At 41.3% G+C, this 24,177-nt stretch overlaps 1 protein-coding gene across 7 annotated transcripts in view; it reads right to left on the bottom strand.

The window, feature by feature from the left end:
* LOC131248771 (light-mediated development protein DET1) overlaps nt 1-24,177 on the bottom strand; it is a 96,691-nt gene that overhangs the window by 17,361 nt on the left and 55,153 nt on the right. Inside the window, exon 9 of one of the 7 annotated variants that reach the window (XR_009172444.1) lies at nt 8,601-8,673. The exons of 5 other annotated variants lie outside the window; for them this stretch is intronic. Coding sequence is in view for 1 of the 2 variants with exons in the window: in XM_058249223.1 (XP_058105206.1) it covers nt 12,405-12,539 (135 nt within the window). In the remaining variant the exon portion in view is untranslated. Of the gene's footprint in view, nt 1-8,600; nt 8,674-12,389; nt 12,540-24,177 lie in introns of those variants that run through there. One more of the 7 variants, XM_058249223.1, reaches the window with a different exon arrangement.

Here is a 24,177-nt window from a genome sequence, read left to right as displayed (position 1 = left end):
ACTACCACCAATATCAAGATCATGTTCTTCTACGTCGCAATCGTCCTCATCATCCTCATCTGTCTCATCTATCATAAAAGCTTTACCTCTTTCTTTATTTGGGCATTCCTTTGCAAGGTGATCATAACCATTGCAATGGAAACACTGCATGTGCTCACTTCCCTTCGAACTAGTGCTGACTAGATCCCTACCTTTAACATCTCTGTTATAGATGGGAGCACCAGTTAGGGCTTTGGTCTGGCTCCCAAGGTTAGGTTTGGCTCTCTAAGGAGCAACCCGGCCATTGGAATCACAAGACCCAAACTCTCACGGTCGATTGCACTAGGTATTGCTCAACTCCTCTACTCTAAGGTAGGCCTCCTCTAGTGTACCAACATCATGAGTGATGAGCTCACGCCTAATCTCAGGGCGCAGGCCCGTCCTAAAACGAGACAGGGTCACAGCAAGGGACTCATCGACATCACATCGCATCATGTACTCCTCGAATCTCTCGATGTAATGCGATACATACATCGACACTTGCCTCAAGGACTGCCACTGGTCCAAAAGACGATCACAGTAGGAGAGCAGGACATATTTTTCTTTTAGTTCTTTCATCTCAACCCATGATGTTATGAGTTCATCTCCATGTCGCTCTGCCTTCCGTTCTGTATTGGTCCAGAACAACTTGGCTTGACCCATCAACTTCATTCTAGCGAACCTCGCTTGACGGCAATCTGACATATCATGCCACTCGAAGTAGTCCATGTTAGCTAGCCAGTCAAGGAAATGCTCCGGGTTCAAGCGACCATCAAAACTAGGAGCATCAACTTTGACGCTCTTCATAACCCTATCCTCAGGGTTATAACAATCCCGCAACTCTTTACGGGGCGCATGAGCACACGGTCCTACATGACCTACTGACCAAAGTTCCTATTACGACCCCTAATGGGTTCTACTGGGACTAGACCCTGCTCGACTGGATCCTCATCTATTGGCTCTCCTACATGAGACTAGTGGTCTTCCCCGGTGACGGGGGTACCATGAGAGGTAGCATCTAACTACGTGATACACTCTAGCAGTCGATTGCGCGGCAGTGGTCTTATCGTGCGTCTCAATGGCCGTCAAACGGCGGTTAATCCCTTCGAGAGCCTCGGCAATTTGATCCGAATTCATGGTGGGGAATAGACCAAAACCACGACTTCTTCGCGTTTGCATACACTAAACAACCCTAATGAGAGACAAGCTAAATGTGTGTCTACCATATGATGAAGGCGATGCGAAAATCAGATTTGATGACGTCCAATGTGATACTATATGATGCACATGTACTTTATGTATGATGACCCTATGTACCTTAAATCCTATGAACAACTCTAGAATTATTCTAATAAGGCTAAAACTGACAATTGAACGACTACATGTCTTAAAGTCACTAAATCTAAAAATTCAGCAATATAGGACTTTAAAAACACCCAAGTAGAAAATTCAGCAAGCCAAATCAGAAAATTAAGCAAGCTATATGTGACCTGTATGCTCTACTATGGGTATGAAAATTTTGTCGAACACCTACCCTACGCTAGACTTAGGCTCTGATACCAAATTTGATGTAGAATGATGTAAACTATCCTAGAATGCAAGATGAGAGATCAATGACACATTAATTTCAGCAATCAACATATAAAATCAAGCATATCCTCATAATAGATTTAGAAATTCAGATTTATAACATGAAGATCCTAGGTTTTCACATACGTGGTGCGTGAAAATATAAAATAGTTCAAGAGTGGCCCACTTGGAAGTAGAGACTTCCAATCTAGCGTGCGTAGTGTAACAACCACGTGGATAGATAATGATGCAAGCAAAATTCTGGTTTTGGGAAAGTTTGACAAAAAAAAATCAGATTTTGATTAGGATTTTGGATTCATGAATGGAAATTTAAGAATGGGGTTTTTAGGGAATTCAAAGGATCTATGGTTTAGAAGGTTGTAATGGAAAGAAAAAGGGGAAGATAAGAGAAGAATAATAATACCTTTCGAAGAAGAGAGAGGATGTAAAAAGAAGAATTCATTTCGAAGAAGAAAAAGAGTAAAGATGTATGGTGTACCTTGGGGAATCCACCGCCAAACAATCATCTACCCTTCCACAATTCAATTGGAAGTGAAGGTTTCTCACAAACCCTAAAAAACAATGAGGAAAATTCATTCACACGAGAACTTCTCTCTTCTTCTTTTTTTCTTCTCAAATCTCCACTAGGGTTGGAACTCCACCTCCCTTGTGCTTTTATAATTAAAAATTCAGCATACTTACAACTATGCCACTCACGAAAGTGAAGTAGCTCATTATCCAAAATAAGAAAATTAAAACATTTATTATCAATCTCAACCATCAAATAAATCCTTAAAATAACAAAAAATGTAAAGAAAGGAATATTAGAGTCCAAGTGGCCCAGATATAGAAAATCTAGTGGCCCGATAGCTTGATCGACACAAAATAAAAATCTTATGATTAAAATGATCTCCTAAGCAGCCCACATACATCATCCCAAAGTAAGGTCTTCCTGATGCACGTCCAATGCATGTGGGGTCCATAAAATGGCCCGGCGAGCCACATTTATAACTCGACTCCCATCCACAAAGAAAGTTGCGTTGATGTGGGTGGTCGCCTCCATCTCTGGTACACCCGAGCAGTATTCGAAATATCAGTATCACGTTACGTATCACCCCCTTGGCATACAGATACATATCGGTTATCGCATGGGATATAACGGTTGTATCGCATAATGTATTAATGTTGTTGGAAACATGGGGAAACATTGGAAAATTGGTTGAATTTTTCAATAAAACTTTAGTAATTATTTAAAAAGACATCAATACACACTAATAAATTAAAACATTACAAAAAACAAGTACACATGATGGGGACATCACGCGCACCCGCACCCACCCCCTACGCACGTACGCAAGGAGGAGGACCCCACCGTCGATCTGGATCGATGACGACGTCCAGGGAAGGCCTCCTAGTTAGGAGACGAAGTTTTGATTCAAAAGAGTGGGCCCGACAATCAAGAAAAGCCCACCACGGGATCTCATGATCGTAGCCCACTAGTCAAATTGATTTCATATTCTAGGTTTTGCTTATTGCTATTATTTAGAACATCATGGACGCTTTAGATTTCTTTGTTTGGTTTTTATTTTAGTTTACTTCATCGCCAAGTAATAGGTTGCGCACATGGCGGGAGTTTTGGGGTATAGGGTTTTCCTATAAATAGGCACCCCTTGTAATTCTTTTGATTCATTGAAGATTAATAAAAAATTCTGCGTTTTCCTACTTTTTGAGTTGTGAAGCCTAATTGGGTGCAAAGCCCTCCCTTCTTCGAAAGGTTAACTACCGTGGTGCGAAGCCACATCTATCCTGATTTACCTCCATCCATCGTCATCTCTATTACCCGTCGTATACCGTCCACCCTTCTCATCTCCCATAATCATCTGCTCTACAAATCTGTCCCTTATTACATCAAATTCCCTTTCTTCAACAGATTTGCAGAATCTGGCCCTGCAGGAGGGTTGAAACTTCGACGGAGCACCACGCCTAGGCCGTAACTCGGATCGACGTGAAATTTGGGAGTTTTGAAGCCCAGGCCTGGCCGACCAACCCCAAGGAAACGATTTTTGGGTATGTGGGCCCCACACATGTGCGGCCGATCACCAACGCACATGCGTCAGGTCCCACTCATGCTCCGCACATGACAGCTATCTTCTGGTTCAGAGTTCCCTCTCCTTTACTCTCTCATATTTGTTTTTCATAAACCCTAACCCTAGATGGTCCTAAATCCCCAAATTCTATCCCAGGATTCCCTGAATTGAAATTGGTAAATCCCTTGGATTAGGGGCAGATTATTATGCATGTGTGGATGATTATTTCTTATCTTTGAGCATCGTTTGGTTCATAAATTTTATTGATTCAGCCCTATCATGTGTAGGCCTGGACTCGCATAAATTCCCTTTAATTGAATGTTTGGACTTTTGTGTGGGATGTGGAATTTTTATGTTATTGTTTCTGAATTAGTATGATCTAAGCTTGGAATCTTGCACATCATATTTAATTTTCCATGTGCTGCATCAGCACATAACATAATGTTATTGTTTCTTTGTATGGGTCCCTAATATATGTGTTTTCTAACTAGATTGATGCAAGTATATTCAAACTTTATTCATATAATTTATAAATGTAAGAAAATGTGTGGAAACACAAGCAATACATTCAAAAGCAAAGGAAGAATCAATAGATTAGGTTACATAAGTGTTTAATTTTATGTTTGGACATAAAGATTGCAACCGATTTGTGAGAAATTGAGAAATTGTTTTTTTTTTTTTCAATTTTCCGCAACGCGGCCCATCTCCTCCAAATCTCAAAATCGAAGCTCCTAATCCATCATTTTTTATGCAAAACATGAAAAATCACAGATTTGTAATAATTTAACACTGATTTATAAAAATTGAAAAAAAAAAAAAAAAAAAGGGATCAAAAATCGAAAATACTCATCGGATCGAACACGTGGGATACATCCCACTACTTTTGCGTTTCGTATCGCACAAGTGGGATACAAGATATATATCATTGGATATATTGGCCGATATCGTCGATACTTGAAACACTGCACTCGAGTAGGTCCTTTGATATCCCCATCAAGGAAGATTTGCGAAATCCTTGGTGGGTATTGGAGTGAAATTCCACCACCCTTTTTGAAATTCAAAAGCGTCCTTTTTCTGCATGGCAATGACTGATAAGCATCTAAAGTGTCAGGATTTTCTCTACGAATGGTAGGGTTAATGGTATTATAATAGCCAAGAATATGCAACCATGAATCTAGTAAGTAGTAGTCCTATCAAGTTCTCTTAAATTTCTTGAAATTTCCTACACCAAGACCACTAAATCTAGAAACCGACTCTCCAAGGATTTTCTTCAAATGTGAAAGCCTTAACATCTCACTAATCTTGTAGCCTTCTTAATGCTTAGCATGCATTATACTTGAGAAAAAAATAAAATCAAAGGCCTCAAATTTTTGTGAGATCACATAAGCGTATCTATAGCGTGAATAATTGTCAATGAAAGTGACGAAATATTGTCATCTATTTCTGACACATACATTAGGGGTTCACAAATGTTAGAATGGATGGTATCCAATAGACCACTAGAGCTTTGGTAAAAGGTTCTTGGAGGTTTTTTCAGACACTGTGTTCACAAAATCATTTCTATTTAATGATCTTGACCATTCATTCAATGTCCCAAGGAAATGGGTGGTCCACAATGGCCATGATACAAATCATGTAGCTGCCATCTTTAACTGCCCACCCCTCTCGAATAATCACTTTGCTTAATTATCCTATCTTCCAATCAATGCCTAGGGAAATTGATTGTCCATATTGATCATGTAACAAATGTTTATGATCATTGATCTCGAACATCCATCATATAGGTCCCACACTTGATTTCCCATGCCTCTTGAAAAATCACTTTGGTTGGATGATCATAGCCCCCAACAAATGCCTAGGAAAGTGGCCGGTCATATTGATTGTGCAACCAGCCATTGATGCAGACCATCCATCAAGTGGGCCACACTCTTGATTGCCCACACCTCTTAGAAAATCACTTTGGTTGAATAAGACTAATCATCCAATGCCTAGGGAAAGTGATAGTATACATTCATCATGCTACAAATGGTTTGATCATTGGTTATTGATATCTATCATGCACTCTCTCTCTCTCTCTCTCTCTCTCTCTCTCTCTCTCTCTCTCTCTCTCTCAAACGTTCCTTTGGTTGGATAACACTAACCTCAACCTATGCCTAGGAAAATGGACGATCCATATTGGTCATACTATAAATTGTTTGATCATTAATCGAGACATCTATCATCTAGGTCCCGCCATTGATTGCTCGTTCCTTTCAAAAGAACATATAACATGTGTTCCAGCCTTCCAATCAATGGCAAGGGAAATGGATGGCCCATATTGACCATATTACAAATGGTGTCACCATTGATTTAGACCCTCCATGTGGGCCCATCTCTCTCAAAAATCACGTTGGTCCAATGACCCAGAGGTAAGATTTGAGAAATCCTTGGTAGGTATTGGAATGAAATTCCATCACCCTTTTTTAAAATCAAGTGTCCTCTTTTTGGCATCACAATGCCTGATGAGCATCTAAATTTCCGGGATTTTCGCTGTTCATCATACTCCAAATGTTGGAATCATAAGGGTAGTGGGTATTATAATAGGCGGGTAGCCGGATTACCATTATCAAATGCCCCTAAAGGTATAAGTGGAAGTGATTGAAAATTCCCTAGATTGGGATTGTGGATTCCGTCGACCAGCGTCAGATGAAAATGGCCACAAGATATGAGAAGAGAAGCAGAAGGATGAAGAGAGAGAGAGATGGGAATTTGAGAGGTGAAGAGGACATCTAAACTAGGGTTTCAAATGTCCTCCACCAATCCTATTATTAACTATAGGAAACCAAAAAAAAAAAAGGGGGAGACTTGGTCCCAGGCCCACACGTCAGCCCACAAGAGGAAAAATGCAGGTTTTCAACACTCCCCCTCAAGTTGAGGCATATATGTTAATCATGCCCAGCTTGTAGCATATTCTTGTACACTATGCATATGACAGACTCCTAGTGAAAATATCAGTGAGTTGGTCTTTGGACAATACATGCTTCATAACAATCTTTTGATGCAACATTTTCTCATATAAAGTGGCAATCCACCTCAATGTGCTTTGTTTGCTAGTGGAAAACTGGGTTATTTGCAATGTGAGTAGCAACTTGATTGTCGCAATATAATGTCATCAGTGTCCCATCAAAAAGTAGGAGCTCCTAAAGGAGGGACCTAATCTACAAGAGCTAATGCACAGCGTGCCCCATGGAACAGTGTTCAAATTCAGCACTAGACCTCGCCACTACATTCTGTGTTTACTTCTTCTCCATGTGACAAGGTTCCCTCCTACAAATGTACAGTAGCCTGAGGTTGATCTTCTATCAGTCACGAACTCAGCCCAATCTGCATCAACATAAGTTGTAATCATAAGATGTCCATTTCTTTTATAAATTAGACCATGTCCAGGCGACTATAACATCCCAGTAAGATGCACGGAGCTGGTACATAAATCAGCTAGCTAACCATTCCAATGGCAAAAGAGGTGTCTAGACATGTGATGGCCAGAAAAATAGGTTTTCCCACTAGTCTTTTGTACTTCTCTGCATCCTCAATTCTGAGAAAATATTTCAAGGAACGAAAGTCTTTTGTTTGAAACTACTCTTGAATATAATTCTTCACTTTGGCAATGGCATCATTGTCACTTCCAGAAATGACAATACTGTCAACAGAGATGATTAAGATCACAATTCCTTTGGGGCTATGTTACACTAACACTAAATGATCTACTTTGCATTGATGAAAACCAAAGCCCAAAAGAGACTTGCTGAATTTTTCAAACCACGCTCAAGGATATTGTTTTAAACCATAGATAGCCTTCCGCAGTTTGCATACCTTACCATATTCCCCCTGAGCAATGAATCCTGAAGGTTTCTCCACATACACTTCTTTGGAAATATCGCAATTGAGGAAGGCATTCTTCACGTCAAGTTGGAATAAAGGCCACGCTCGATTAGCGGCAATAGAGATGAGCACCCAAATGGAATTGAGTTAAGAAACAAGAGAGGTCTCCTCATAGTCCATGCCAACAGTTTGCGCATAACCCTTTGCAATAAGCCGTGCTTTAAGATGTTTAATTGACCAGTCAGCCTGGTACTTAATTGTATAAACCTAGCGACATCCAACAGCTTTCTTACCTGACAGAAGAAGTTAAGGTCCATGTGCCCGTACGATGCATGGCAGAGAGCTCTTCATGCATAGTTGGCGCCAACCAAGGTATGCCAGCACATCATGTACTGAAGCGGGAACCACGTCTATGGGACAAAGTAAGGGCAAAAGAACAAAATGAAGGAGACAAACGATGATGAGAAAACATAATTGGCAAGAGGATGAAGAGTGCAAGAACAAGTACCTTTCCAAAACGCAATGGGAAGGTCCATATTACCAGGAGGAAGTGGATAGGACAGTGGAGTGACCCATTGTTGGCGATGGCAGCATGGAGCATGAAGGACGTGGCCCATTCTCTGCTCCAAACTGCGTGGTAGAGGTGGTTGGGTAGGGGCAAGGTTGAGGTGTGGTGGTGGACTTGGAATTTGGGTCAAGGGGCACGATCCTAGAGAAATATGGGACGTCCTCAAAGAATGTCACATCGGCGCTGATGTATCACAGTGGGTAGTGGAGTCCATGCATCGATATCCTTTTTTAGTACGTGAGTAGCCCAGAAATATGCATTTAATTACTCGGTTATCTAACTTATCGGTGACAATAGCCAATTTATGAACAAAGGTGACGCATCCAAAAATACATAGCATTAAGGAAAAGGCTTTCACAAGTGGAAATAGGACAGTAGGGTTTGGCCCCATGGAGAACATAAGAGGGTTGCCTATTGGTAAGGTAGCATGTTGTTAACATAGCATAACTCTAAAAACATTTAGGCACGTTCATGTGAGTTGAGAGTGAACGTGCTACCTCAAATAGATGGTGGTTCTTCCTTTCAACCACCCCATTCTGTAGAGGTGTGTATGACCATGATGTTTGGTGCCTAATGCCACAAGCACACAAATATTCAGTAAAAGAAGAGGACATATTCAGTTGTATTATCGGATCTAAAAAAATTAATCTCCTTTTGAAACTGATTATAAATTTCCCCATGAAAGGACTTAAAAACATTAAAAAATAAAAATAAAAATCAGAGCCATCATACAGCAAATAAACCCATGTCATTCGAGAAAAGTCATCAATGAATGTGACAAAATATTAAAATTATGCAAGTTGGGAACCTGAAGGGGGGGGCCCAAATGTCGGAATGCACTAATTCAAAGGGAAACGATCTACAGTTCATATTCTAGGTTTTAAAAATAAAAAAATAAAAATAAAAAAAAAAAGAAAGAGGAACGAGTATGTTTAGACATATTGACATGCATCATGATTTATTATCTTCCTGGAAAGAGATGGAACCAACTTATGTAAGGAGGCATGGGACGGATGACCAAGCCCAAGGTGCCACAATGATGATTGAGGCCTGGTTGAGAGAAGGGCAAAGTCCACATAGCTTGGTTCAAAGTGGTAAAGTCCACCCCGGAGGACCTAAAAACACAATGAGTTGGAAAGAGAGTGATTGAGCAGTTTAATGATTTTGTCAGTTTAATAACCGATAAAAGACTCGTAGGAAATTGTGGTACAAATAGGATGGAATGTTCATCACACTAGAACTAAGAGTAGCTGTCCCTTTTCCTAAAACTAAAGAAAGGGACCCATCAACTAAAGAAACCAACAAACAAGAACCAAAACTAAGGGAAGAAAGAAAAGACGGACTATTTGTCATATGATTTGTGGCTCCCTAATCAATCACCCATGGTGGTGATCCAATGGATGCAACTGAAGCATTACTTGAAGTTGCAAGTGAAGTGGAGGCACCGATATTAGAGTCTTGAACCAATGGGCGATCAAAAACAATTTCCAAATCCACAAGAGATATTGTGATTGATATGCTTGGGCCTGGAGAAGGTCTCCCCATGGAGCATAAACAGGTTCACCTAGGGAGGAATGGACACTTCGCTTTTCTGCAACAAATCCCAACACTTTTCCATGATATGATTGTTCTTCTTGTAGTAGATGCAGTGACATGGCTGCCCATATGCACGACTACGACCGTGTCCACGTCTAGAGGGTGGACGAGCCCCTTTAAGAATGTTGCCCACATCAGAGTAAAGGGACACATTGTTAGAATGTGTCGAGGATATAGAGGTGTGGTTACCCATAGAACGCGAGTGAAGACATCTGATAGGGATGGGACCTGCTTGCTTCTAAGGATTTGAGCCTTGACCGTGTCCAAGTAGGACCAAACAATGGCAAGGAATAAAGCAACCAAAATTTCTTCTTGTTGACACTTTTGTTGTGCCAGTTCTTGAGTAAATGGATGATGTAGAGACCACTCCGTGGCTACACAACGAAATCGAGAACAGTGCTCGTGTAAATTGTCTTCATGCTTGATTGCTTGGAATTCATGAAAATTATCGTAGAGACATTGAATATTCTTTTCAATGGAATATAGTTGTTGTAGATTAATGCAAATGCCATTGGCACTATCATACATTACTGTAAATTGGCTCTTCCATACTATTTAAAAGCCAGCTCATCACCTGATAGTGACCGTCCTTACAGTTAGAGAAGGTATTGGATTCCTCACTTAGGCTACTTTCTAAGATGTTTACTACTTTGATTGTAAGAAGACCATAATGGATCGAGCCTAGAGGCAAGTAGTTCTCAACTCCACGCAATTTAATGGAAACAATTTGTAGATTATCAAACTTATTTTCGTATTTGGATTCCATCATCAATGAGTTGAATATACTAAGCACAATACACAAAAGGGATGAATGTTACCACAACGATTGATCAATAGGACGTTGCAACAAACAAATGGATTAGCAACAGTCTACAATCCTCATTATGGCACAATTGCCCAAGGAGTTTATAACACCAATGTGGTTGAGTTATAACACAGTAGAGATCAACATGCGTTCATGCATATGGCCATAAATGATAGACAACAGAGCTCAAACAAAGACGGATCTAGAGATGGCAACACAATCTTCTGTAACCATTGTTATCAAATCACATATGCAATTATCTACAACCGTGTGATTGCACAATCGCATATGCGACTGCATATACTTCTTCCTTTTTTTCTTCTTTTTTTTTGAAAAATTAAAAAAAAAAAGATTGAAAATAAGGGGATTTTTTAAATATATATATAGGAAATATGGGAAACTTCCCCAAGGATTAAATAACTTATGTTACATATTTCAAGTTTGTTTGAGAGAAATAAAATCGATTAAACAATGAATGAAGTATATCAACATTCAACAATATATTCAACAAAACAATTAATAAGCTATTTAATGTACAAATACAATTTATACCCTAGTTAATTATAAAGAACTTCTAACATAAAAAATTTATTGATAATGGAACTTTGAACTTTCAAGTTTGAAGTTACAACTTAAAACTTGCAACTTACAAGTTACAACAGAGTCACAAACAACAAAGCTCGAGCAAAGACGGATCCAGGGATGGCAACACAGTCTTTTGTAACCAGTGTTGTCAAATCGCATATGTGATTATGTGCAACCGCATATGCATATGCACATACACGATCGCACAATTGCATATGTGACTGCGTATACTTTCTTCTACTTCTTCTTCTTTTTTGAAAATAAAATTTTTTTTTGAATGAAAAATAAGGGGAAAAAAATTAATGTAAAAAATATAAGAAATAAGGGAAACTTCCCCAAGTGATTAGATAACTTATTTTATATATTTCAAGTTCGTTCGAGTGAAATAAAATCAACTAAACGACGAATGAAATACATCAACATTCAACAATATATTTAGCAAAACAATCAACAAGCTATTTAATGAAATTATAACCTATTTAATTATGAAGAACTTCTAACATAGAAATTTTATTCATAATGGAACTTTAACTTTCATTTGAAATTACAATTTAGTGCTTACAAGTTACAACTTGATGTTTATATATTACTTACAAAATGATGAAATATTAAAAATAAACATACTGATAGCAGTGTTTTAAATAGCTACGCTATGTAGAGTATAGCTTATGCTACATACCGTAGCTTAGCCATAATGCTAAGTAGCTCACGAAAATAGCTCAAGTCGTGTGTAGCCTATGCTACATGATAATTTGCATATGCTAACCGCTACACGCTACATTCCTCACATTACAAGTTATTTTTCATTAAAACATTAAAATAAAATAATATTTTCAATGATTTGTTACATTTTTTGTATTTCTAATATTTAATGCTTTTAGTAAAAATAATATAAGTAATAGTATTAAATCAGTTTTGTTTGTCTTTCTTTACCTTTACACTTGATGATTACCCTTTCCAATTACCTTCAGTTGCATTTGATTGCACTAAATATCATGAAAATTTGTTAAATTTCATTATTAATCAATCTAATTTGGTGAATATCATAGAATTAGTGCAACCAAGTGCAACCTTGATTAAAAATCTAGAAGTAGCATGTAGCATACGCTACATGCTATGTAGCTTACGCCTCACCCTTCAGAGGGGTGAACGCTATGCTACACGCTATTTGTTATTTAAAACATTGACTAATAGAATAATAGTAATACTAATAGTCTAATACTATATACGGTTATCTAGTTGCCATTGTGGCATTTGATCACCACCATCGTTAGCGTCAAAGTCTGTCTCCTCCTATGATGTATAATTCTTCTTCTTATGTTTCCTCATCATCTATACGTACTAGTACTTCATCAACATCCAATGGGTGATCTTCATCTTGATCATGTCCTTCTTTGATCTCCTCAATCTCTTCCACCAGCTGATTGCTATTGCTCGCCCCCTCCTCTACCTGCAAGTGGAAGTACCTTCTTTAGGTGTCAATCTGAATGCAACATCTTCAACTTGGGACATGTCAGCTCCTTGCTAACAAGACGATAACCAAAGCATAATCAGGAGGACTAACTCTAATAAACGTTGAATCCAATCCTCAAGATAGAGATGGAATACAATCTCAATCTGAACCTATATTTATCTCTATCTCATCTCATTGGTTTCAAAATTGAGAACATAAAAAGGATAAGGGCACATAGATTAATTAAGGGAAAACAAGTTCTCTTTATAAAGAGATGAACTCTCTTGGTGAAACACGCACATCCAAAAAATACCAAAGAGAGAAAATTGAGAGGAAAAGAGAATTAAGTTTTTGACCGTAAAGCTCATGCAAGTTTAACATTTGATCATATCCGTCATCCTAACCATGAATCGAAGGGGTTGATAAACTTCACCTTAATTTCGTAGTTATTTAGCAGATCTTTGTACAAGGGTCATCCATCTTCAGCTTTGTAAAGGTCCATCCAATTCATGTAGACACAAGAGGATCCTATGGGCCCACCTATCCGATCCTTTCAAAAGTAGTATTAGAGCATCCTCTCAAAGGATCTCCGATCAAAAAAGATTGACACCAAACGCTACATTGAGGTAAACGGCCCCCTCAAAATTAATCTAAAATTTTATTTTATTTAATGCTATTATTTTTTTTTGAAATTATATCGATTGTCGTCATCCGTTAATAGGGAAAAGTCAAATGTTGCCTATTACAACCCAAATCAAACCATATGCTCATATTACTGCTTATGGAAAAACAGGCAGCGGTCAGGTTAACCATGGCCCCACCACCAAGACAGGAGCAGCAACCATGGCTACCACCAAATAAAAAGGGGCAGAAGATGCAGTTGCACCCTTGCCTTTGCAGTTGTCATAGTTGCCACTAACCTCCACAGTTGCAACAGCCACAACCACCACCACAACTGGCAAGAGCAGCAGCCACAGCCCACCTTCCCTTCTCCCTCCATTTTTTCTTTTGTACCACACTGCAAACCGCAATTGGCAGTTGTGGTCGCTGGTAACAACTATGGCCGATAGCCATGCCGTGTGAGGGCCTTCAACAAGTCCCATTCTATTAAATTGGAAATCATGGTTTCTTGGTGAAAGGAATAAGGGTTGGGTGATGGGTTTCTCAAAACCCTAAGAGAGAAGAAGAAAAGGGGAAATGGTGGGTCGTATAATAGATGGGCATGACGTTTTCAAACTTTAATTGAAAGGTTTTTTGCAATCTTTTTTCAACAATGTGAGCCCCACTCTAAGAATTCCAAGGATAGCAAAAACCTTGCCGAAAATGTTACCCATGGTCTAGATCGAAGAGCATGCCTAAATCCGAACTCTAGCCTATCATCTACTTTAGTTGGTTTTTGTGATATAAGAAATTCATTAATTTTATGTTACCCTCTAGAAAGATGGGATTGAGTATCGCTACTTTAGCATACAATGATGAAGGTCCTAAATGAAATGAACTGGACTTGGTTATGCTAAGAAAACAACTTATAGTCGACTCAAAATTGTGCATCTACGTGGGAAAGATTTGTGATAGCTACACCAAGTTTTTTAAAATATTATGCAAAAAGGAACTTCTTGCCTTTCCCTCAAAAGTCCATCTCTATAACCTTAATGTTAGAAAGATTGTGAATGTTCAGTTTTCCCTCCCTTCAAACTTTACTTTTTTTCTTTCTTTCTTTCTTTTTTCTCCTTTTTTGAAAGGTCCCTTCAAACCATGCTGATGAGGACAGCTGAGCAACATAGCGGAGGAGGGTTAAGCCAGTCTCCTTATGGCTAGACGACCATTACATTGGGCCCACTTGGCTCAATTCACATTCCTAGTCACGTTAAAAACCCCACGTGAATGTCCGTGCACCTTTGAAGACCCCCACACTGGGAAGATGCACGCGGGATACATATAGGAGCTTGACGGACACATCGGACTATTCAATCAGGTGGACATGATGATCGAACCGTTGGATCATCATCATCGGACATATTGATCGTGGACCCCCAAGGACCACGAAATAGTTTAATTGTTTAAAATGTTTACATGCTTCGTTATTTTTTATATAGCTTATATTTGTGTTGAAATTAGGGAGTTAGAAACAACTTTTAATTTATGAAGTGTCTTTATGCTGAGAATATCTAAAAGCCTTTTTGTAAAAGGTCTTTTATGAGATTATAAAAGAGAAAGGGGGGAAGAGCCCTAATGCCATTATTATTATTATTTTTATTTTTATTTTTTAAAGCCTTGTGTTTTCTCTTCTTTATGTGATTTGGAGCTTAAGTGTGATGTGATTCCATTCCCCATTCGACGAAGGTGTGAGGCTTTCATCTATCATCTTCCTTCTCTCTTCCTTTCTATCCTAAAATAGGTATTTTATCAAAATTTCATCTTTCGTCTTCCCTGTCCATCTCAATCATCATTTTTCTTCAACTTTTCGTCATCCAAGTTCAACCCCAACTGAACCTAACCATTGAGAACCTTAAAACCCTAGCCGGTGACCCACACATGTGAGTCCCTGGGCTGACCGTATGGACAACCCCTCTATCCATTGACTTTCCCTTGCTTCCCCCATAAAATCCCTTGATTCCCCATCACTAACCCTGCCTTAAACCCTAGATCTTCAATTTCCTATTTTCCCTAATTTCTAAGAACCCTAATTCCAAAATCCCCAATTCCCATGAACCATAATTTTTCAAATTTCAAATTTTCCCCTTCCTAACCCTAATCATAAAACCTACAAGTCAAACCCCTTGAGTGCGGAACGTGCCTATGCTAAATTGGAAGTTTTATCCCGCTACTGAGCCTAGTTTTAATTTATTTATGTGATTTCTTAGCATGCGGGCATGTGATTTAGGTTAAATCATATTTTATTTACTATTGTTCACTCTTAATTACATGGTGGGTTAGCATCTTTTGTTAATTGAATTACTTTATGGACTCTTTCATAATCTCCACATTGCATAGTAGCATTAAATCATGTGTCCTACATCAAATTTGGTATTAGTGACATGGGTTTAGCATGGGATTTTTATGTTGCACTTAGGATCAATGTTTTAAATATCGACGATATTGGCCGATATATCTTGTATCCCACCCGTGCAATACGAAACACACAAGTAGCGCCGATATATCCCACATGTTCAATCCGGTAAGCATTTCCAATTTCCGATCCGTTTTTTTAATTATGTTAAATCAGTGTAAAATGGTTGCAAATCCATTGGTTCTTCATGTTTTGCATGAAAAATCATGGAGTTGGAGCTTCGATTTCGATATCCATTGGTTCTTCATGTTCTCTATGTTTGTTTTTTTGAAAAATTCCTTCAACCAACTATCAATTGAGACTAATTTCAAAATACTTAAGAATATTTGATTAAATGATCATCAGTCATCACATACTCTAATTTTGAAATTTGAGTATAGGTGGGTCCGATTTGGGAAAAATTCAAAATTTTCCCAATTTCTCCCAAACTACTTGCAATGATGCACTCCAAACACGAAATCAAGCATGTATGAGGGCTGATCTACTGATTTGTTAAGTCCTTGTCAATTTTTGAACAATAAAAATCATTTTTAATTTAAAAAAATAAAATATTCTTAAAATAGTAATCTTTTTCGAAATTTCCCTTCAACCAGCTATGAATTGAGCTTAATTTCAAAGTATTTAGGACTGTTTGATGAAATGATCATCACATATACTCTAAATGTTATGCATTCAATTTGAATATGGCTGCATTAGTTCAATTAGACAATGCATAGCTTAGGACCCTATACAAAGAAAACCTATTATGTGCACTTCTTTTTTGATATGTTATGATTTAAAAGTCTGTATTAAGGTCTTTTTTAACAATCCCAAAAGTTTCATTGAAACATTCACCCATTTTCCCAATGTTTCCACATGTTTCCCAAAAAGTGCAATAAATTACCTGATACAAACAATATATCCCGTGCAATAACCGATACGTATCTGTATCCCAAGGATGTGATACATAATGCGATACCGATATTTCGAACACTGCTTAGGATAAAGTCATATTTAGGGCAGAATTTACATCTAGGGCTTTTAGAACATACATTACATATAGAATCTATGTTCATCTTGCTAAATTTTGTTCATAGTTTGGAATGTCCCATTGCTGAATTTTCAGCTTGTGTTTTCCACATTACCATTGCTGAATTTTCAGCGTAGTAATCCCAGGATGTTGCCTCTGCTGAATTTTCAGTTTGTAGTTTTCACATAACACTGTTGCTGAATTTTCAGCTTGGTACTCTCAGATTGTTATCCTGCCGAATTTCAGCGTAGTATTTTATGTTAATGGCTTGATGAATTTTTATATTAGTGCCCCTAGCGTGTCCGACTTGATTTCTAGGTTAGTTTCGTCTTTGTCATAACATTACCCTATGATTTAGGTTTTCCCCTAAGAGTTACTGTGTATGCCTACTCGTTTTGGACGTGGTTTTGGCATACATCCCACTATGACGAGGCCCTTAACGCTATCAACAACCGTCTGACGGTTATGAAAGTGCACGATAGGACCACTGAGACTCAATTGATCATGATCAATGCGTATGTCAATCAGCTTGAAACATCCCTTTATGCGAACTAGGACACTGGGGGAGATGCCCAATCACAAGCCGGGGATCAAATTGAAATAGTTGAGACCGTACCACTTGCAATTGTTAACTACGCATTAAGCCAGATTGTAGAAAGTGATGATTGGCGTAGGAATTCAATTTTCCACACTTATACCTAGTGTGGTAGCAAAAACTGCAAGGTGATTATTGATAGTTGTAATTACACAAATGTGGTATACTAGTTGTTCCTCACCCTCAGTCCCTATCAAGTCTCATGGGTTAATGCCTCTTCGATTCTGGTTTCTCAGCATTGTCCCATTCCCATCCAATTTGGTTCCTATAAAGACACGTTTGTGGTGTGATGTTTTGCCTATGGATATAGGCCACATCATTTTGGGCAAACCTTAGGTGTATGACAAGGACGCAATAGTATTAGGTCGCTCAAATACGTGTTCATTTTTGTATGAAGGCAAAAGGATTGTCTTGAAGCCTCTCTCATGCAAAAGCACCCCAGAAAAGGAGGACGTCAAGAAAGGTTGTCCTGAAGATGTGACAAAACTCCAGCTTGAGTTTCTTCCTCTAGTTAATGCCAAAGAGTTTGAATGAGAGACTAAAACTAAGTTGACAATATATGCCCACGTAGAAAATGAGATCACGCCTAGGATTATTATGGAGGTGTCATTTGAGGTTACACTCGAGGGTAGTGTAGAGTTACCACCTGATGTGAGTCCGGTATTGGAGGAGTCTAATGTTGTTATTCCAGATGATATATTGGATGAGGTTACACTTGTGCAGGACATTCACGCGTTGACTTTACCAAACCTTTGTCACAATCAAATGAGTCATGGGCAGGAAGTGAATTTGGAAAGACAAGTAGATGAGCCTAGGACCCATACAGATTGCATACTAATGTCAGTGTTCCATAGGCCTTCAGAGTCTGCACATGCAACTAAACGACATATGCATGACTTGCATGTGAAGATTAGAAAAAGAATCAATATAAGTAATGCAACATACAAAATGACTGCTGGCTCACACCATGCGTTTAAAGAGTTTGTTGTGGGTGATGAAGTCATGATTAGAATACATCAAAAAAGGTTTCTAGAAGGAACCATAAAAAAATTACAAGCCCGTAGCGTTGGACCGTACAAAATCTTGAAAAAAAAAAACCAAGTGTAAATGCTTGTGTTGGGGGAAAAATATGACAAGTCAGATGAGTCGGCTTATGGAGTGAACCAACTAAATTGACATGGCTCGGACTCCACAGGAGCCGAGCCTAACCGATGCCCATGCGACCAGAACGCCGAAAAGAGAGACATGGCCCGGGCTTACCAAGCGTCGAGCTTGCATGGAGCCTACATGTCCCGAGTCAATCGAGGTCTTTCAGAGGTGACTTCAGAGGTGACTTCAGGCCAATACACCTTTACAGACACTCGAGGTCTTTCAGAGGTGACTTCAGGCCGATCTTGTACATCAATCGGCTACAAACCGGGCCTTGACCCTGCGTCCGCTCGAGCTGTCTTATAGGTCGGCCATGGATCAGCCATCAATCAGGCGCCCAGCGTAAGCCGTCCAAATATACCGATATTCGAGATCAGTGAACGGTCGGCCGAGCCTCGGTCAACCAAATCTCGACTACTATTACGTCCTACGGAATTAGAGCTGAGCCAAGATGGCGGCTCAATCTCCCTCCAAGATCTTCGGAGGATAAACTTTGATCCCAGAAATCTAGGAGATCAAAGATCTTAAAATCCTTAAAAGATGTCGATCAATCCCTACAAGGAAAGTTCTACACGCCACGGGATTACGCTGCCTCTATTAATAGAGGACCTACCTACAGTAAAAGGTACGGAGACACATCCACTACTCACCCCTAAATCCTCACCATTAGACCTAGATTCTAGGCCTGACTTAGGCATCGTAGGGTCCCCTGAACTAGTCAAGGTCTCATTTGTCCTCTTCTTGTGTAGGCACCAAGTATTCAATTGCAGAAGAGGAGTGAGCCGAAAACTGCATCAATAGTTTGGTGCCGTCTGTGGGAACGACATTGCAAGTCGTGTTCCGCTCTACCAAAGCACTATAACTCACCATGGCAAGAGGAAAAAAGAAAGCCCAAACCCCTCCAGAGGCAGTTCCAATCGTAACCTTGCCACCGGCAGAACGCAGCCCACAAACCGTGGATCGGCCAGAATGATAAGAGAGCGGCCAAGGCTCTCCCACTCGAAGAGCCAACTCTGGCCTGTCCAAGTATGGACAACGGGACAATGGAGGGAGCAGGCGCTGTGATTCACTAGAAAGAGAAGTCGGAGATATGAGGGCCGACAGGAATTACATGAAGCAGATGTTGGAACGGATGCAGCCTCCGCAAATGCAGCAGCCCAACTCGGGGGAGGACCGGTTAAGCGACGTTTGACAATTCGCCAATCCTCAGCCGTCTACCCCCCGAGCCGCTCACCAGCTGAGCCAGCATCAAGGGCCTCCCGAGCCTGTCCCGACTCACATCTTGAAAATGGCTCCGCTGCCCACTTCCGACCTTCGGCACGAGATAGACCGGAGGAGACGCAACTGATCCCCGGCCGAAGGAACGGCGGATAGCGAAGCACCCTGGAAGGACGTATTCCTGGCCCTAAAGAAAGAAATTACAGACATGACTCAAAATCGGACGAACAATGCTTCTGGGCTGGAAGAGAAGGAACCACCGTTCATGGTTGATATAATGCACGTTGGGCTCCCTGATCGGTTTCGCTTGCCTCAAATTGCGTCATACAATGGGAAAGCCAACCCTACTGAACATATAGAGTCCTTCCGGACTTATATGGAGTTACATGACGCCTTGGATGAGGTAATGTGTCGCGCCTTCTCGCCCACCTTAGTCGATGCTGCCCGACTCTAATTCAAACAACTGAAACCGAGGTCTATTAGCTAGTTTGACGAGCTCAGCGAGGTCTTCGTCGCGAACTTCATAGGGGGCAAGAAAAGGCTCAAAGCCTCGACCCATCTCAACAATGTAGTCCAGAAGGACGAAGAGCTCCTCAAAGACTACATTCAGCGTTTCAACCTCGAGTCACTACAGGTCCAAAAACACTCGGACGAAACGGCCCTGAATTCCTTCATGTAAGGGGTAAGAGACAAGCCGTTTCTCTCTTCCCTGGATAAAAATCCTCCATCCACTTTGGCCAAGTTCATGGCCAGATCGTAGAAGTACTCCAATGCCGAGGAAACTAGAATCTTACGAGAAGCAGCTCAGAAGAGAAACTCCTCGACCAAGGGATCGACGAAGAAGGACACCAACTCAACCGACACCGGCAATAAGCGCAAGGAAGATCGGCCTCGAGACGAGCGAAGGTCGAGCAAACGATCCGATAGCAAGTTCACCAACTACACCCCTCTCAATAAGCCCCAGGAACAAGTCCTGATGGAGATAAAAGGTGAACGATTCGTTAACTGGCCAAATAAACTGCAAGGCAATCCTGACCGATGCAACAAAAACAAATATTGCCACTTCCATCGCGATCATGGACACTTCACGACTGACTGCTACACTCTGAAGCAGGAAATCGAAAGGCTCATTCGTGAAGGCCATCTTGGTGAGCACGTAGATTAAGTAGCCAACAGGACTGCCGCACCAGAAAAACACCGGAGTGAAAACCGACCGATAGAAGAAATTCAAACAATCGTCGGTGGTCACAAGGGCGGAGGCGACTCAAACAACGCTCGGAAAACCCATGCGAGAAACATGAGCCGGCCTGAGTCTGAGATCATGATCCTGACTCGGCCCTTGAAGGAAAGAAAACTGGAGAAGTACAGTGTGGCCTTTACTGAGGTAGACGCTCGAGGCATCCAACATCAACATGACGATGTTTTGGTCGTCACCATAACTATCGCTAATCGCAAACTCTTCAGAGTCGTTGTCGACACATCTGCTAACGTTCTATTCACTCAGGCGTTCGATAAGATGAGCATTGAACGGTCCGCATTGCGACCCGTCCAAACTCCTTTGATTGGATTCTCAAGCGAACAAGTCCTGCCCGAGGGAATCATTCAGCTCCCATTCACTGTCGGGGACGCGCCGAACCAAGCAACAGTTATGGTTGACTTCCTGATAATCAACCAATCTTCGGTCTACAACGGTATTCTCGGCTCTCCTTGTCTTCTCCGAGCCGTAGTTTCAACATACCACATTTCCATGAAGTTCCCAACTGAGTCAGGAGTTGGAACCGTCAAGGGAGATCAGCACGACGCCCGGCGTTGCTATGCCTCCGCCCTAAAAGCTCCGTCCGAAGTAGCAACGATCGAGTCCCTAGACCCACACGATGAAACTCCCGAATGAGGCCAGCCAATGGAAGACCTCATCCAGGTCCCTTTGGATGAGTCTGACCTCTCTAGGACTGTTCTAGTTGGCTTGTCCCTGACTCCGCCGCTGAAAGAGAAGTTAGTGGCCCTACTGCGCCGGTACGCTGACGTCTTCGCATGGTCACACGAAGACATGCCTGGGATCAATCCCTTGATCATCACTCATCGCCTCAACATTGATCCGACCTACAAACCGATCCGACAGAAGCGGCGTGCCCTCAGCCCTGAAAGGTACGCCGTCATTAAGGAGGAGGTTAGCAAGCTCCTCAAGGCCAAATTTGTCGAAGCAGTATGCTACCCCGACTGGGTAGCTAACATTGTGCTAGTCAAAAAGGCCAATGGGAAGTGGCGGGTTTGCGTAGATTATACCGACCTTAACAAAGCTTGCCCGAAGGACAGTTTTCCTCTTCCTGGGATCGATCAGTTAGTCGACAATACTGCGGGGCACGAATTACTTAGTTTTATGGATGCCTACTCAGGATATAACCAAATTGTAATGTACCCCTCTAATAAATCGAAAACCACATTTGTCACTGACAAAGGTCTTTATTGTTACCGAGTGATGCCATTTGGTTTAAAAAATGCAGGAGCGACCTACCAAAGGTTAGTCAATAAAATGTTCGCCCAACAAATAGGGCGGACGATGGAAGTATACATCGACAACATGCTCGTCAAAAGTATCAAAGCAGCCGAGCACATTGCCGACCTTGACGAGATGTTTCTCATCCTCCAGAAATACCAGATGAAGCTGAACCCGAGCAAGTGCGCGTTCGGCGTAGGCTCGGGGAAGTTTCTCGGCTTTCTGGTTAGCCAACGAGGAATCGAAGCAAATCCAAAGAAGATCCAGGTTCTGCTCAACATGAACTCACCGAAGACGATCAAAGACATTCAGAGGCTGACTGGAAAAGTTGTTGTGCTCAATCGCTTCGTGTCTCGAGCCATAGATAAATGTCTCCCCTTCTTCAAATAGTTGAAGGGTCGACAGATGATGAACTGGACAGAAGAATGCGAGACAGCCTTCCAGCAGTTGAAACAGTACCTAGGATCGCCACCGTTGCTCTCCAAGCCCAAGCCGGGCGAAACACTATTGATTTACTTAGCAGTGTCCGACGCAGCTGTAAGCTCGGCTCTGATTTGTGAATATAAGGGGAAGCGATTTCCAGTCTACTACGTCAGCAAAGCACTGATCCTGGCAGAAACAAGATATTCAACCTTAGAAAAAGTGGCCCTAGCGCTGGTTATCTCTTCCCGATGATTGCTGCCATACTTCCAAGCTCATTCGATTATTGTTCTGACCGACCAATCGTTACGCCAAATACTCCAGAATCCAGAAGCATCCGGACGCCTCACTAAATGGGCGATTGAGCTAAGCGAATTTGACATTCATTATAAGCCCCGAGTCACAATCAAAGGTCAAGCAGTAGCCGACTTTATCGTTGAAGTCACACAGCAGTCTGAACCAATCATGGCTGATCCTCACCAGGTCGATCCACCTGAAAGTTCGATCGACTCTCAGAATTCGGAACAGTCAAATTCCGCTGCCCTTCTCGCCCAATCCCATTAGCAACTTTACGTCGACGGTTCATCCAACTCCAAGGCAAGCGGGGCAAGGGTTGTTCTGGAAACTCCCGATCATACATATATGCAGTATGCCTTAGGACTCGGATTTCAAGCTTCCAACAACATGGCGGAATATGAGGCACTACTCCTCAGCCTCCGTTTAGCAGCCAGCTTGGGGGTCACTCACCTTGAAATATACAGCGACTCACAGTTGGTCGTCAATCAGATAGCCGATGTCTACCAGACCAAGAAAGAGCGGCTAAAGGCTTACTCCAGAGAGCAAGGGAACTTATCAGCAGTTTTCAACACTGTACCGTCGTCCAGATCCCACGAGCAGAGAATGCTCAGGCCAACTTACTGGCTATGCTTGCCACAGCTGACAAAGATGAGATCCCTAGGTCCGTCCCGATCGAGTACGTCGCCAAGCCGAGCATCGATGAGACCGAGGCTGCGACCGTACTCCCAATTGATTCGGGACCCACTTGGGTTAATCCCATCATTCGTTACCTCGAAGCAAACGAGCTACCAGAAGACCAGGCTGAAGCCCGACGACTGAAGATCCGATCCGCCCGTTACACCTTGCTCAACGGGATACTATACAAGAAAGGATATTACATGCCTCTGCTAAGGTGCTTGCGACCAGACGAGGCCAGCTACGTCCTAAGGGAAATACACGAAGGCATCTGCGAAAATCACTCTGGAGGACGATCCTTGGCTCATAAGGTGATACGGAAGGGATATTACAGGCCAACATCCAGCATGATGCACGGGAGCTCGTCCAGAGTTGTGACAAATGTCAAAGGTTCTCGACCGTCCCTCGACAAACCACCCGAAAAGCTCACCCCTATGGCCGGCCCGTGGCCTTTTGCTCAGTGGGGGATCGACATCATTGGACCTTTTCCTACGAGAAAGGGTCAAACAAAGTTCGCCGTTGTTGCCATAAACTACTTCACCAAGTGGGCAGAAGTTGAGCCGTTAGTCAAGATAACCGAGCAAAAAATCACTGACTTTGTTTGGAAAAACATCATCTGTCGATTTGGTGTGCCCCGGACCATCATCTCAGACAACGGGAAACAGTTCGACAATAAGCAGTACCGAGAGATGTGCGACAACCTCGAGA

The sequence above is a fragment of the Magnolia sinica genome, chromosome 6 (genome assembly GCF_029962835.1).
Source record: "Magnolia sinica isolate HGM2019 chromosome 6, MsV1, whole genome shotgun sequence".
NCBI lineage: Eukaryota > Viridiplantae > Streptophyta > Magnoliopsida > Magnoliales > Magnoliaceae > Magnolia > Magnolia sinica.
This window is presented reverse-complemented; position numbering and strand designations above follow the sequence as displayed.